At 33.8% G+C, this 16592-nt stretch overlaps 1 protein-coding gene across 2 annotated transcripts in view; it reads right to left on the bottom strand.

Moving 5' to 3' along the window:
- Marf (Mitochondrial assembly regulatory factor) overlaps positions 1–16592 on the bottom strand; it is a 495171-nt gene that overhangs the window by 124869 nt on the left and 353710 nt on the right. For both annotated transcript variants that reach the window (XM_090376530.1, XM_090376532.1), the window contains exon 12: positions 4526–4628. In XM_090376530.1, the coding sequence (XP_090232656.1) occupies positions 4526–4628 (103 nt within the window). The remainder of the gene's footprint in view (positions 1–4525; positions 4629–16592) is intronic.

The raw sequence follows: 16592 nt of genomic DNA, 5'->3' as shown, positions 1-16592 counted from the left end.
AGGTCGATTCTGGCAACGATGCTTGAGAGGTAAAATTTACTGATATTATGCCTGTCTCCTCTCTTTTTTTGTAATTTTATAAGTTTGAAACTTTTTTTAAATTGCACGCTTTTCTAATTTTTCCTGCGTATGAGATAAAAAATTTAATAAATACAATAAATAATTATATTTACATGTTCGGCGAACATTTATTTTTTGATCCAATCAATTCAACGAGCACAGCTGTGAGTGCTGCACAAGCATGGGGGAAATTATGACACGTAGCATGCCGTGGAACGTAAGCTGGGGACTTTCTGTATTTGGCTGAATATCCAGTTGTGCCTTATTTACACAATATAAGAAATGTCAAATGGAGCACTTCTTAGACTAATTAAAATTTATAGTAGAAAAGCCTCAAATGTTTAGTGCAATTGCATTGCTACACTACACATCGTAGATAACAGCAGATTTCTCTAATAGAGAAGTGTTACTTCACCATTAGAGAAACTGGAGAAGAATATAATCTCCATTGGGGTTTAAGAGGAAGACAAATTGTTGTGAAGGATTTTACATGAGATGTTATAATAATGATGGCATTACACTTCACTGGTTTCCTTTAGCTGAAATCACAATTATCTTTAGTTGATAAGGACATAAATTCAGTAAGAATTTATTAGTGATGTTCAAGTTAGGTTGATCAAAATTCTACAGATTTCAGAAATATTGATATCATGGAGGAAAGGGGAGAAGACTAAGAAATACTCATATACAGTCTAGTTTTAATATCTAATGTTCGAGTCAAAGGGTTACTCTTTGTGACGACTAAAATTATAGGAATGTTTGCGCAAATATTTACACCTTAACCTTTACTGATTTTTAGGAAATAAAAATATAATTATTACTACATAGTTGTGTTTTAAGAAAGTTTGTAAAGTAGGCACAATTATCATATCTCATTGTGAAATCCTTCACGAGGTTGCCTTCCTCTTCAAAAAAAGTAATATTTTTCCATTAGAGAAGTCTGCTGTTACTTATTCTCAACTAATTACCATCACCACCTCAAAGGTATTTGGCCTATCATCAGTAGGCTAGTAGATACCCAGAGGTTTAAGAGCTGATGACCCAGTTCTGATTTATTAAGCTTACCAATATAGTAAAAACAAAATAAAACTTGGAGTACCATTTTTTTTTTTAAAAAAAGCTGATTTTGCATTTTTTTTTTTTAAATGTTAAACGTTTTTACTGGCGTTATTTGGAAAAAAGTGTTACGTTACCTAGAAATCATCACAAAACCTGATGTGCAAGCGTGTACTTGTTGCATGCAGTGATGCAACAAATGCAATGATGCAGCAGTACAATGCATGCACCCAAGAAAATTCAATTGTTAGCAACAAGTACAATTGAGCAGTGATACGCTACGTTATACTGTTATATCAGCATAATGATTAATATGCAAGTGACTGTGCCAAAATCTACAGCCCAGCATTCGAAGGAATATCGTGAAAGAAAGGGCAGTTGGACAGAAATCTGAATCCAAATGAAATTCAACAAGTGTTCCGTTATGCCTGGGAGTTCTGAAACTGCACCAAAAAAAAACTCGAGGTGAAATAATGAAGTAATATCGTGAACAGAAGAAAAGGAAATTAGAAATTCAAACCATTCCGAATCATAATGAAATTCAACCACAGAGTTCTACTCTGCCTAATACTTATCAGGAATCTAAAACTCCAGCAGAATGAATGAAGGAAGGAATATCGTGCACAGAAAAAAGCGAAATTAGAAATGGCTGATAATTAAATTCCTGATTACATCCCTATAGTGTCTACACAAGCTGACAGTGAGTTCGAAAAACTAGTGTACAAAAACCCATTTGGATTTAGTTGTAATGTTTGTGATCGTTTATGGTTTCAATTAGATTTGAAACTATTTCCAACAACTTCATATGAATTACTTCAAAATGAATTTCATTTACAAGAAGTGAGTACTTCCATGACATGTAATACATGTCATACTTCATTAAAAGAGGGATGGATACCAACTATGGCCACGTCAAATGGATTTATATATCCAACATATCCTACTCATTTGCCTCCACTGGATGTTGTAACTGAGCATTTGATATCACCACAATTACCTTTTATGCAAATTCGTCATTTACATTATGAACATGCACAATATGGGATCATTGGACAAGTAATAAATGTACCAGTTAATGTAAATACAATGGTTGATCAATTACATTAGAAAATTAGATGACGATTATGCCATTAATATACATATAAAACAAAAACTCATACATAAATCATCATATCTACAAGGATGTGTGCAGAAGAAAATAGTGAAATTATGGTTATGGTATTTGATAAATTCACCTATGTATAAAATTCTATGGCATAAAAGTGACGATTCCTTGGGGACAAATAATGACAGTGAACAGGAATGCTCAGATGAAATTGTGCAACCTGTCAACAATGATGATGAACTATAGATAATTCAATAACAAACATTATTATGATCTGAAGATAAATATTTATGTATAGCACCAATTCAGAAATCATCTCCAAGTTTCATATTTGATATACATGCAGAAGAACTTTCTTTTCCAGCTACATATTTAGTACGTGCACGAAAATTTAAAAATGGATTGAAAATTACTCCCTTTATGATGGCATCGAGCAAAATTCATAGATCTGATCATCGTGGAGTAACTCCCCAACATTTGCTATACGTTGTGTATATGGCAATGAAAATTATGCAAATGCGTACCGCAGAAAATTTGCAAATTGCACTTAAATCAGTAGGAATAACAGCTAAAATTACTTGTTCTATATTGGAATCAAAAGAATTTATAAACAAGTCATTAGAGTCTAACTTGGCATTTCTAAAATCAATTCCGAATTCAGCATATTATTGGAGTCAATATAAATGAGATGTTTGCCATGATTTGTCAATTAGGAAAATCTACGTTCTTGATGTTGAGTGCGTGTGAACCAATATGGCTCATATTGCTATGTATGTTATACAAATTAAGTTATAAACGAGAAATTACAACTAATAAAGTTATGGATCTACCTTACATGGAAAGAGCTACATTAATAAATGAAGACCCCGTAATGTGTGCCATATACTTTAATAAAATTGTTGAGAGTATACTCAAAATTTTAAAATCTGACACCTATAACCCTTTTTGGAAATATGTTGTGAATTTCTTTAAAAGTATTGAATTTCAACATCAAGGCAGTCCACATTCAAATATATTATTATGGATGAACAATGCGCCATTAGAAGAAAATGAAGTTAGGATGGAAGAAGCAATCCAAAGGATAGATGCATTATGTTCTATAGAGAAAACTTCGGATTGTTCAAATTTACAACAAACATACTTTTACCTGCTATAAAAATAATAACACAAAGTGATGCAAATGTTTATTTGAAGCACCTTTTTTGGCCAATGTTGCAAACTTGTATATTGACACTGATGGCCACAGATGACAATCGAAGATGAGCTGATCGTAAAATGCACGACTCATTAGAATTGGATAATCATGTTAATTTTGAAGAATTCCTTAAATCAAATCAATGCCAATAAGAAGAAGTATATCTAAATATTTTGAGGGCTGGTATCAAACGACCACGTTTATTTCTTAAACACCAGATAGAAGAGAAATTTATGAATAATTACAATCCTTAAATTTTAGGAGTGCTCAAGTCTAATTTGGATTTACAATTTATCATAGAAGAATATTCATGTGCAAGATATGTAGTTGAATATGTGAATAAAACTAACAGAGGAATAAGCAACCTGAAAAGGAAAATTATAGAGCTATAAGAAGAATATCCTGATATGGATATAACTGATCTAACCCAGGCATTAAGTGTAGATGTATTAAATTCTGTGGAGATGAGTTTACAAGAGGCAGCTTGGTATTTATTACGAAACACAATGTCCATGTCTTCAAGAGCGATTGAATATGTGCCAATGGTAGGCCACATCAAAAGCTGAAAGTGAGTCTTTGGATATATGGAAAGATAGTATTTTTGATAAATATGAAGAAAGGGGTGAAATATGAAGAAAGGGGTTAAAAGATAAAACTCTTGTACGATTTATTGCTCATTACTGAAAAGGAAATGGGTGAAAAGACAATTTCCTAAAATAATACGGTATCAGAATTATAATACAACCTGTCTTCATGAACATATACGCGAAATGGTACCTTTACACAATTTTAGTTTCATAATGAGTTCCTGCAGTAAAGATGTTTTTAATGGCTGCCACAATGACATTATCAGTGACACTATTAGTCTCAGAATACAGTGGCAGCAACTCATTATGTACCTGGTACATAATTTCTTTTATTGAGTTTCTCTGTGGAGTCTCAATTTTTCACTTGTATTTGTGAAAAAGGTACTTAAAAAAATCAACTGCTTTTATTGCACATTTATTCAATAAAAGATAGGGAAGTTTTTTTTATTAATCCCACAAATCACTCAATTTTGTTTTGTAAGAATGATTTTAAGTATTCATTATAACAGAAGATTTACTTACCAATCATTTCTTTTCGAGAGCTCTCAACAGACATTGCAACAGTATTATTAAGCCGTGCTCGAAGATTACTACCAAGGCCTCTCTCCACATAACTGTTTAGTTCCTATATAGCAAAATTCACAATTAGTGACTATTGAATAACCTATTTGGCCATTAGAATTTTAAGAAATTTAAAGAAAGATATGGCTATTAATTTTATCCCTAGTTTATGTTGTGAGGGCTTTGTGTAGGTATCATGTTTTGTATGTGTACATGGCAGTATCAATAGTAATAAAATGGCTTAAGGTTAAGAACCAAATTTATTCCACAATTATCAAAAAAAGAAATTATCTTTTTTCCATACTTTTTTCAATTCTGCTAAAACTCTCTGTCCCAGCCATCCTTAAAGCCAATTTACTCAATCTCAGATAATATGCACTAAACTAGGGGTCCCCAAACTTATAGAGAAGCAGGCAAAATATGCATTTTTGGAATATTTGGCGGGCAGGAGAAAATTCCTAATCATTGAAAACTATATTTTATCATATTTATACAGAAAAATTGTATATTTGATATACATATTTTATACCTACAAATTTTATACCTACCTATTCTACCAATTCAAAAATAAATCAATGGAAATGTAATATAAAATATACCAGTTTGTTTATATCAAATTTTAATTATTACTTACTTATTGTACTAATCACAAAAATACGGTTAGTAATACAACAAAATTATAATTAATGCGATGAATGTGGTTGTAGAGTGCAATTGAGTTTTGTAACATCAGTTCCAAGTACTAGTTCCAATTCCTAAAAAGTCATGTAAATGCAGGTCAGTTAGAAGTGATCGTATTTTTGATTTTACATATTTCATTTTTGAAAATGTCTGCTCACATATATATGTACTCTGAAAATTTATGTAACCTTTCTTGCAAAATTTTTAATTTTTGGATAAGCTGACTCAGAGATAATGTTGAATAAAGTTGAACTAGATTTTCATTTTTAAATATTGTCTTCGGTGCATCATTAGATTGAACATCTGCTGACTAATTGTAAATTCTCATCAACATCAATGATGGGTACAAAGGGATTTTGAAAGAGGTCAAACACCTCTGAATTATTTTTAAAATCAGAAAATCTATCTGCAAAATTTTCCTGCAACAAACTAACATTTTGAAAAAAATTTTAAGTGGAAAAATTGCAACTAGGCATATTTTTAGATAAATTATCGCAACATGGAAAATTTTAAAAATTTTTCCGAAGTAGTTGACTTTTAAATAACTCCAGTTTTTTTTTAAAATGCTTTGAGATTATAATAATTCATTGACAAGTTTGTCTCAACCTTGTAGTTTCATATTAAGGTTCCACTACCATTTGAGATCTGACAGTTCCAGAACGGACTTCAATTTTACTTTCATAAATAGATCTATTTTGATCCTAAGTTCAATAAATTGCTTCAACAAGTTACTGCGAATCAACCATCATACTTCAGTGTGGTAGAACAAATCATCGTATTCAGCCTCAATTGTTTTAAAATTTTTGAATTGCCTGTGATTCAGACCTGTCTTGCAAACAAAATTTACTGTTGATATTATAGTTGACATAAATGAATCTATGCCCAAAACTTTTCTGCACAAAGACTGCTGGTGAATTATACAATGAAATTGCATTTGTTTTTTTAATATTTTTACTCTCAAGATATTTACGAAGCCGATCCATGAACACAATTTTGGTACCGGCCATATCTTTAGTGCCATCCATCGTAACTGCTGATAGCAAATCCCAATTGAATTTGAGGCCGTCAATTGCTTCTGAAAAACTCAAAATATACTTTCACCTCTTGTTGTATCTTTCAAGCTTTTTTAATGCAATTACCTCTACAGAATCTTCACAACTTTGACTTGCGCCTCAGATGAGGTGCAAACTCATAGAAAATGTGTGAATTCACAAACTTTTTCTATGAGTTAATTTTGAACATCGGCTCCTAAATCTTCAATTCTTCTCATTACAGTGGATGAAGATAAACTTAGACGCAAAATTCTATACTTTCTCAGGATATACTGCTGCAATTTCCAAACAAATTCTCCATCCATAAAGGCCCATCCTTCTTTGACTTGAATACTAGCTCTAACTGCTAATAAATTTTGATGAGTAAAAGTTCTAATCTTCTACTGCTGACTTTGAAAAGTTTGGGTTAGTCCTTGGAGTTTTTTCCTGCTGCAAAGCTCCTTGAAATTTATCATAATTTGAGGCATGTTTTGTGGTGTAGTGACATTTCACATTATATTCCTTGAACACCGACAAGACTTCACTGCAATTAAGACAAGTGCAAGTATCATTAATCAGTGCAAAAAAGTAATTAATTGGCCACTGCTCATTAAAAACGCGACACTCAGCATCACCTTTTCTTTTTTTCAACATCAACTTCGACATGATTTTTATGGAGTCACTGGAATAAAAAAAAAAAAAAAAAACTCATAAATACTGGAGTAAGCAAGCACTAATGTGTCTTAATATTTTACGAAATATTTTAACATAAATTTATTTACAAATTTTAAATAAATTTTAAGATTTATTAGAAAAAAATTTAAGCATTAAGTTGATTTTTAGCAAATCGTTTCCACAGCTTTTCATATGCCAGGAAATGAGATTTTAATTAGAAGGGGTCCCCAGTATCTGAGTATTCATTATCCAAGTCCCTGCAGTTGCGAGGATTTGAAAATTAAACAATTAAAGCTTTTTCCCTTGAGAAAATTGACCAAGCACTTGAATATTTTTAGCGAGAATGATCTTCTTCAGGATCGTGCAACAAATGTTAAGCGCGAAGTTAAAGACGAAACTATATGCTACGACACAACTTTATCTGAAAAAATACGAAAAAAAAAAAAACATGAACAACTCTGGATTCATTCTTTATTTGTACAACTGAAAAATAGTGTAACTTCGATAAACTTTACTTAACCTTACAATGTGTAGCATATAATACAAAATGTCTAATAAAATAATTTTCTTAATTTTTCAGTTCCTTCATCCATATTTTACTATATACAAGTAAATAATAAACATTACTATATAATATCAGTGTAGATACACCACATCTACTCATCCTTCACAACAAGTTGCCCATGTATTGCACTACCTCGAATAAGTAACACTTCATTTGCAATACCAGGGTACCTGCCAACCCACCGATGAAAAGCCAACTAGCTTTGAAACGGTACCATTTGGGTGGTGACGCCCACCGAGAATAAGTAACAATAGTTTTCTCTATAAGTGGGGCGTTACTTATTCAATGTAGTGCAATACATGGGCAACTCGTTGTTAAGAATGACCACAATATGAGATACAGATAAAATGATGCTTTTTCCCACTACTATCATATTTTTCCTTTAAGAGTTGTCTATGGTGTATCTACACCGATATTACATAGATATAGAATCTTAAACTCTTAAAATATTATGCCTTGTTGCATTTAGTTTTATTTAAATAACAAACATTACAAAAATTGGTCCTCATTTTAAGTGGAATTTTCTGGAACCAATTATCCTCAGATAATGAGGATCCCCTGTACTACCAAAAAAGTAACATCAGATACAAACAGTACCAACTTACCTGACTACAAACATTACCTGATTACAAAACATGACACTAACTTGTTGTTTTTGCCCAGATTTTCATAAAACTATTCATTGAGGCTACCAAAGTTGATTGCACTCCCAAAGCATTCAATCAAATTTTATTTTCTCTTAACAGTTTATTAAATAAAATGTATAAACAAAACTCTAACAAATATTTAACTTAGAACTTAACAAGTGAACTGCTAACTTAATACAAAAGAAAAATATTAACAACATGGGCAGAAAGTAACCCCACCACGAAAGGGGTAGGTCTCATTGTAGGGGATGTAAGTGTCACCCAAGCCAAAATAAGGAATTAGGAAATCCATAACTGCTGTCTCTAATGACTATTGCTATTTAATGACAGTGTCAAGATTAATGGATTTTTTTTAAAAGATGTTTCAAAGAATACCTCTGAGTGGAAATAACAGAATATCTAACATGACTAAACTGACGACACAGAGGTGTCAACACTATTAAACAACCCACAAATGTTAAAATAATCTGTAAAATGTGTTTTTCATAAATTTTATTGTGATCTAATATTAACATTAATTTTTACAATCTAATTGAAATATCCATGGGCTGGATATTTCAATTAGATTGTAAAAACCAGTCACCATTTCATGGAATAACTTTTACTACAATAAACAGCAATATATTTTTCAATGTGATCCATTGTAAATCAGTGGAATTTATCATTCAAAATTATTTGAAAAGCAGAGATTGGGTTAAATTTAAAAATGTGTCTACTTGAAAATGGAAATTCCTGTCACTTCCTTTAACAAAGTCAACTATTTTAATTAAAATATGAAATCTGGAGCTCTTTATTAAAACAATTCAGTTATAGAATTAAATATCCACACATAATGATTTCAACGAAAAGGAAATATCTTCTTACTAGAGATATTATCTAGTAAGAATATTATCTAGTATCTCTAGATAATATCTAGAGATATTATCTTCTTACTAGAATTATCTTAGCAGTGCCAATACTTGCAGAATCCAAAACTGACTGTTTTCTTCTTCTTTTTCTTTTAAATAAAACAATGCTGTACATAGCCAAGTTGTCCGCCTTGTCAGAATAGGCTCTGATGGAAGTGGAAGACACATTGATTATTTCCATAAATAGTTATGCATGTAAGTGCTTTTATGAAGGTTTTTTTTTTTTTTTTTTAAACACAAGAACATAATAACTGCAAAGAATCATTCAAGATACTCCAATAGTGGAGAGAGCCATGTTTTTGAGAGCTTTGCTAGCAAACATGTGGAGAGAAGAAGGCACTGTAATTTCCCACACTAAATGCACAATTTAATTGAATGATTTTATATAAATGAAATACAAGGCTTTTAGATTCCTCTTACTCAATACAAGGCCTTAAACTCCTCAATTAGATCATCTCAGGATGACTAGTCTCTAGAAATAGCAATCTGTAGAATTGAAGCATTTCTAGGTAAGAGAAGCCTTTTGTTCCGTTCACCAATCTGGTTGATCTTCTCTGTACGATCCAGCAGATCTACATCCTTCCCAAAGCGGCCTCCAGGGCGCATATATAATACTCAAGATGCAACCTAATCATGGCCACGAATAAAGGGATAATCACCTCCTTATCCCTGCTAGCAAAGTTTCTATATATCACTGACATAACCCCATGAGCTGTCCTAGCAGCACGTCTGCACTGCTCAGAGAATTTCATATCTGACTGCGTAATTAACAGCAGGTCTTTTTCATTCTCCACTATCCTGAGTGTAGTACCACACAGTTTATAAGTTACTCTGGGGTTACTGCTACCCATATGCAGTAATTTGCATTTGTCAATGTTAAACTTCAACTGACATTTCTAGGCCATTTATCCAATTTTTCCTGGATCTTGTTGCAGCAGCTTAACCTGATTACTGTTGTTAACCACTCTGCCAACCTTTTAACATCTGCAAACTTAGACATTAAACCTAATATACCTTTATCAATAATAAATTTGAAAACAACAATGGCCCTGCACTGAATCCTGAGGGACCGACCCCACTCATAACATTAGTCCATAAAGTGCACCTTGATAACCACTCTGTCTTCTTCCACTTAACCATCACTTTATCCATAGCAGCAACTTTCCCTTAATACAATGCTGCTCCAGTTTATAGCATAATCTTCCTATATAGCATAATCAAAAATCTTCCTGAAATTCAAGTACATGATATCAAAATTATTTCTTGCATCCAGTTGCTTGGTCACTGTATCACAGTAACCTATCAGACTGGCTAGGTTAACAAATCCATGCTATGACTGCAGTATAATTGCATTTGTGTCCAGATGGTCCGGCATTACTTCTTCAACCATTAATTCACTATTTTCCCTGTATCAGTGTTAAGTAACAGGTTCTGTAATTAATCCTGTCACTTTTTGATCCCCCTTTATGAATTGGGGATATACATTCACACATCTCCAGTCCATAGGGACCTCTGCTGAATCCAAGGATGCTCTCGTAATTATGGCTTGCTTATCTCTTTTGTTGCTTCCCTAATATGATTTGATAGATCCCATCCACCCTATGTCTTTTTAATGTTCAGCTTCAACATTTCCTCTTCCACTTTCCTTTCAATTATTACAGTCATTTAGATCCTGACTGGAGCTTTATAAACTTTTGGCATCCTTTTCGCATAAAGAATTTGTGTGAATAAAGATGCAAATTACCTACTCAATTTGTCAGCAACCTGAGCAGGGTTATCAAGTGGCCCAATGTGATTCAATACCTTTCTTCTACAGTTAAAATAAGCATAGAAGTTTTTTCTTTTGAGAAATCTTGGGCATTCTTTGCCAAAGATTTCTCATAATCTGCCTTAGCTTACCAACCCTCCTTTATGATTTGATTACGGACTAATTTATATCTACCATAGGCTTCTGAATCACCTGATAATTTATATACATCTCATGCACTTTTCTTCTCTGCCATTTGTTTCTACAGTTCATCTGACATTCATTTAGGTAAAGCCTAGAACAGTATTTCTTCTTTTGTATGAAAATCCTAGTAGCTTCTATGATTACTTTCCTGAATTCTTCCCATTTAGAATTTGCTATTGGTAACATCATCAGGTGATTCCAATGTGTAGAATTTAAAAACAGCCTAAGCCCACTGTACTCATACTTACAAAAGCCTTTCCCTTTACCCTTCAGAGTAGATATGTCTTTAATTAAATTCCACATTAGTACACTGTGGTCGGTGCCAACCAGTGGGTCTTATCTAGCAGATAACCAGATCAAGAGTGTTGCTTCCTCTTGTTGCCTCTCTAACATGATGCTGTAGAAAACAGTCATCCAAGAAATCTACAAAAGTTTGTAGATTTGTTGTGTGAGTGACCAATACACAAATTCCAGTCAATGTATGGAAGGTTAAAATCTCTCATTATAAGACATTCTGATTTACTGGCCCACTATTTCTCTTTATAGCTGTTATAGGCCTATAACACACTCCTACTCTCAATTTTGTTTTCCAGTGCTTATATCACATCAAATTGACTCAACATTGCACTGGTTCACACATATCAACTGGATGCACAGCCCATGTATTCATTTGTTCCATGATGACCCCCAACAGGGTATGAAATTCTAAAACCTTGCTTTCCAGGATGCTGGAATTTCTTATTCATTCTCAGTGTTAGAATCACCACTTCTGCCAGCAAAGTTAACCTATTACTCTGTGTACCCCTCCAAGCTAGCAGTTTTCTGACCCACCTATCACTGCCTCGATAGCATCAGCAAATATTCTTGCACTCCTATTTAAGTGTATCCAATCCCTATAAAAACAATCTCACCTGTTAATAAGCACAGGCCATTAAAAAAATTCAACCCTGTGAGCCTTGCACATTCTCTCAGGGCCAAACTGATTGACAGTGTTCTCAACATATACTCTCTTCTATCATGTCTGGACAGAATTGCAGTCATTTTCAAATTCAATCCTAACTTTCAACTTTATCCCATCACTGGCCTGAACTTGTTAAGTAAGCCCTCTGATCTCCTACTCTTAATACCATAAGGCCAACAGGTACAACAATATCACCTTTTGTGCCTTTAAAAAATGATATCTACTACTCTAGAAAGTCATCAACTTTTGTCCCTGGCAGACTTACCCTAGTCCTATTCCACCTATCCTACTTGCACAATACATTTTTCATTACCCTGACAATAGAGTGACAACAATAATCATCTCCTGTGGGACCAGTGAATTCTGCCTTGGCTGATGCACAAATGTAAGCTCTGGTGTTGTGTTGAGCAGCTGAGAGTTTGATGGGTCTCCTATTTTAATTCCTTCAAAGGCATCTATCCTACTGTTCAAACTCTCATAAAGGCCCATCAGAATGCTGAGTTGGCACCTAATTTCCACACCCACACACACACCCCCTCCCTTGCCTGTATCATATCCTGTTCCAGTAAGTGGCTGGTGCAGTGTAAGCCATAGGCTTCCTTGCACCATGTGACCATTGCTAATACTAATACTAAATTTGCACAAATTTGTGAGGCTACAATTGGTAGAAGGATCATCCTGTTCAGTTCTCACCCGAGCCACAGCACTGCTGCGACTTTGTGCCCATTACTTAGCTAAATAGTCTGATGCATGATATCCATTTAAATTCAATTTAATTGATCAACAATGAAAATTAATAAAATTAATCAATTTAATTAAGCCTAGGTGGCACATGATTCTCATCAACTGGTGCAACACCACCACTTTGCTTACTGGAAGCTTGAAGTGGTGAAACCCATATTTAGTCTCTAGAGCAAAGTTTCCGGCATCCCTCCCCTTCTCCCACAAACTATAAGTAGGTACTACTATTAATAATACTAACTAGTACCACTACAAATGTTAATATAAAATAGCACTAATAATACAATACTATAATATAATACCAATATGTACTAATACTAACACTAGGTGGCAGATGACTCTCATCAAACTGTGGAATACCACCACTTTGCTTATTGAAGACTTGAAGTGGTAAAACCCATGTTTAGTCACGAGAAAAAAGTTTCAGGCATCCTCTTCCTCCTAAACTCCTTCAACCCATGCATGGTACTAAGTACTATAGGTTTTGATAACTTTCGTGTTTGGAGTTCTTTTCATTAAAAATAAATTGACAATACTAAGCTAAGCTAATAAATTCCTAAATCCAGTGATACATACTATGCCATCACATTTTATGTTATATCTTATGCTATTAAGTTCAAGATATACATTTTCTTTCTTTTCTTTCTTTTTTTTTTTTTTTTATGAAAACCCCAAACACGAGAAGTATTAGAACCTATAGTACTTAGTACCGTGCTTGGGTTGGAGGTTGAAAAGACGAAAGAAGATATTTGTTGACATTACACTTGAACTTCTGTAGACTGTAATTTTCAGGAAATACATATGAAGGAAGGTTGTTCCAGAAAACGGCAATTGAATGAATAAACGAGGAAAGAAAGAAGCCAATTCAGAAAAACAGTGCACATGGAAATATCTGTATAAAAGGCATGCAGCAAAAACAGTACATCTATGAGACAGCAAGTGAAGAGACACTGTTAAAGATGAGTCATTAATTAACCTAACTGCCCTCTTCTGAATGGAATCAAGAAGCCTGAGAGAGGTTTTGGGGGCACCACCCGAGATGTAGGAAAAATATTCCATGGTAGGGTGCGGATTTGCGATTTGTGCTGAGTGAACGGCTGTTTGGAAGAAAAGTAACGCCGAGAGCAAAAGAGAAAACCAAGTTTTTTAGATGCAGAGGAAGCAATATTTGTAATGTGCTTGTGCTAAGAGAGAGATTAGAAGTCAGGATAAACCCCAAAACAGATATATCAACTTGCCTAGAAATCTTAGTGTCACCAAAGATAAGCATAGGAGCAGAAGAATCCTTTATGAGAGACATAAGACAAGACTGAGTTTTAGAAGGATAGAAATCAACTAAGTTGTCTTTGCCCCACTGGAGAATTACCTGGAGATCGGCATTTAAGGAATTGGTAGCAGATATTCGAGAAGTTGAAGCTGATTGAGCAGGGCAAAGTTTTTCAAAATGGAAAGTGGAATGCAATGTGCTATTATCAGCAAAACTATAGATAGGATTTCCAGTCAATGGAAGATCATTAATATACAGGAGGAAAAGAGTGGAGGAAAGAACTGAACCTTGGAGGACACCAGCATGAGTGGAGAAGTTGGAGACAGAGAGCCATATACCATCACCCTCAGTGAGCGATCAGAGAGAAAACTGGATAACCAATTACAAAAAACAGTTGGCAAACCATAAGATGGAAGCTTGTTTAGAAGACCTATATAACATGATCGAAAGTCTTTAAAATGTCAAGAGCAACTGCTTGTGTTTCACAAAACTTTTCCATTCAATTTGTCCATAAATGGGTAAGCCAGAATATCACCAGTTGATCAACACTGACAGAATCCATACTGGTGATCGTTGATCAGACGGAAGGTTTCTAGGTAGTTTAAGAGTTGGCAGTTAATCAATTAATACTTTAGAAAGAGTAGAATTAATTGCAATGGGACAATAATTGGATGGGAGGGATTTGTCACCCTTTCTAGGAACTGGCTGGATATGAGCAAATTTCCAAGCAGAAGGAAAAACACCTTTGGAATAAGAAACTAAAAAAAAAGGGGGCTAAGAACAGGAGTAAGTTCAGGGGCACAGATTCTGAGAATAAGTGGAGAAATACCATCAGGACCTGGAGTTTTCTTAGTATCGAGATTCGTCAAAATCCTTCTGACGGAAGACCACAGGAGTCATTGAATGGAGTGCATTGGGAATAGTGGGAGGAGTTTTACCAAGATCATTTATACATGAGTTGGAAGAAAAATGGGATGCTAGCAGATCAGCTTTATTCTTGGCCGAAGTGACAACAGAAACATCTGGTTTTGACAGAGGTGAGAGCAGAAATGGGCAAAAGTTGTTGTTATTATTATTATTAGCCATATGGTGCAAGGAAGCCTGAGGCTTATGCTGCACTAGGCAAAAAAAAAAAAAAAAGCTTTGGAAGAAACCAGAATGCCCAGCTACCATTAGGGCAAGAAGCAAGTTTTCTACTCTTAGCCTGTTCAAAATCTAGTTTGGACTGATTAGTAACTGCTTCACTATTGTTGCGAGCTTTGGTGTAGGCAGAAAATGAAACTGAAGAATAGGAAACAAGCCAATTACAATATGCAACATTCTTCTCCAGAATGGCCTTAGCACATTTACTGGAAAACCAAGGTTTGGATAAAAGATGAGATATCCTTACTAAAAAGTAAAATTTCTAAGCTAAAACAAAAAAAAAAAAAAAAAATGCCTAAGAAGTGATTCTACCTACTTCGACCTACTTATTTATCACAACTGAACCATACTATTTCACAGTTATACTAATTACATAGTAATGAATAATAAGTTGTAATTTACAAAATTGCTAACTAAATTTAAAAATAAGCTAATGAATGTGAATAAGCCTATTAAACTATTTGTCAAACACAATTTAATAAGTTAATAAATCAAAAAGACACTGATAAAATTTTCCAAAAAACTTATCAGTACCCACTAGCACAAAATTTTATTTCATCTTTCAATATTAAGTCATAAGATCGATATGACTTAATTTCTTTTTTCCTGTATTATTATACTTTGCACACATATAACAGTGAAATGGCTGTAATTCTCCGAAAAGATTTGTTTTAATTAACAGGGTATAATTTAACTAGTTTGGAAAATCTGTAAATATTGTTCATCAAACAGGTACATATGTTATGTAGGAAAATTTACTTCACACTTCTTTGTACACTTCACCTCTTCTTTTCATATGTCTCTCAAGTATATCAGTTATAACACTGAAAGTAGATATGCAAATCTTGTCTCTAGGATTTCAATATTTACTGGCTCTTCTCCATTATTGTCTCTTTTTTTTTCCTAATTTACTTTAGGGATTTGGCTTCTTTAAAGTCAGTATCGGATAAGATATTTTTTGATTTGTCTTCAAATCTTTGGAACTTATTCCTCAGTGTGTGCAAGCATCAGCAAATATTCTTGCACCTGTTCTATTTAATTATATCCCATCCCTAAAACAGTCTCTCCTATTAACAACCATAGACCACGCTGAGAAAAATTTTACTCCATGAGCCTTGCACATTCTCTCCAGGGCCGAAATGAATGACAAGGCACTTGACATGTACTCCCTCCTATCGTGTCTGGACAGAATTGATTACACTTTCAAATTCAATCCTAACTTGTGACTTTTTCCCCCAACGTTGCCTTGTACTTGTTAAGTAAGTCCTTAGATCTACTACTCTTAATATCATTAGTGCCAATGTGTACAGCCTTTTATGCCCTTAAAAGATGATATCTGCTCTACAATGCCATCTACTTTTGCCCCTGGCACACATACCCTGGTCCTATACCACCTATTCTCCTTAATCAATGTATTTCTCATTTCCCTGTGAAAAGAGTCACAGACAATACTTGTCT

The sequence above is a fragment of the Mastigoproctus giganteus genome, chromosome 6, assembly GCF_048544385.1.
Source record: "Mastigoproctus giganteus isolate SK-2022 chromosome 6, ASM4854438v1, whole genome shotgun sequence".
Classification (NCBI taxonomy): domain Eukaryota; kingdom Metazoa; phylum Arthropoda; class Arachnida; order Uropygi; family Thelyphonidae; genus Mastigoproctus; species Mastigoproctus giganteus.
The sequence above is the reverse complement of the archived record's forward strand: the minus strand, read 5'-3'. Positions and strand labels throughout refer to the sequence as shown.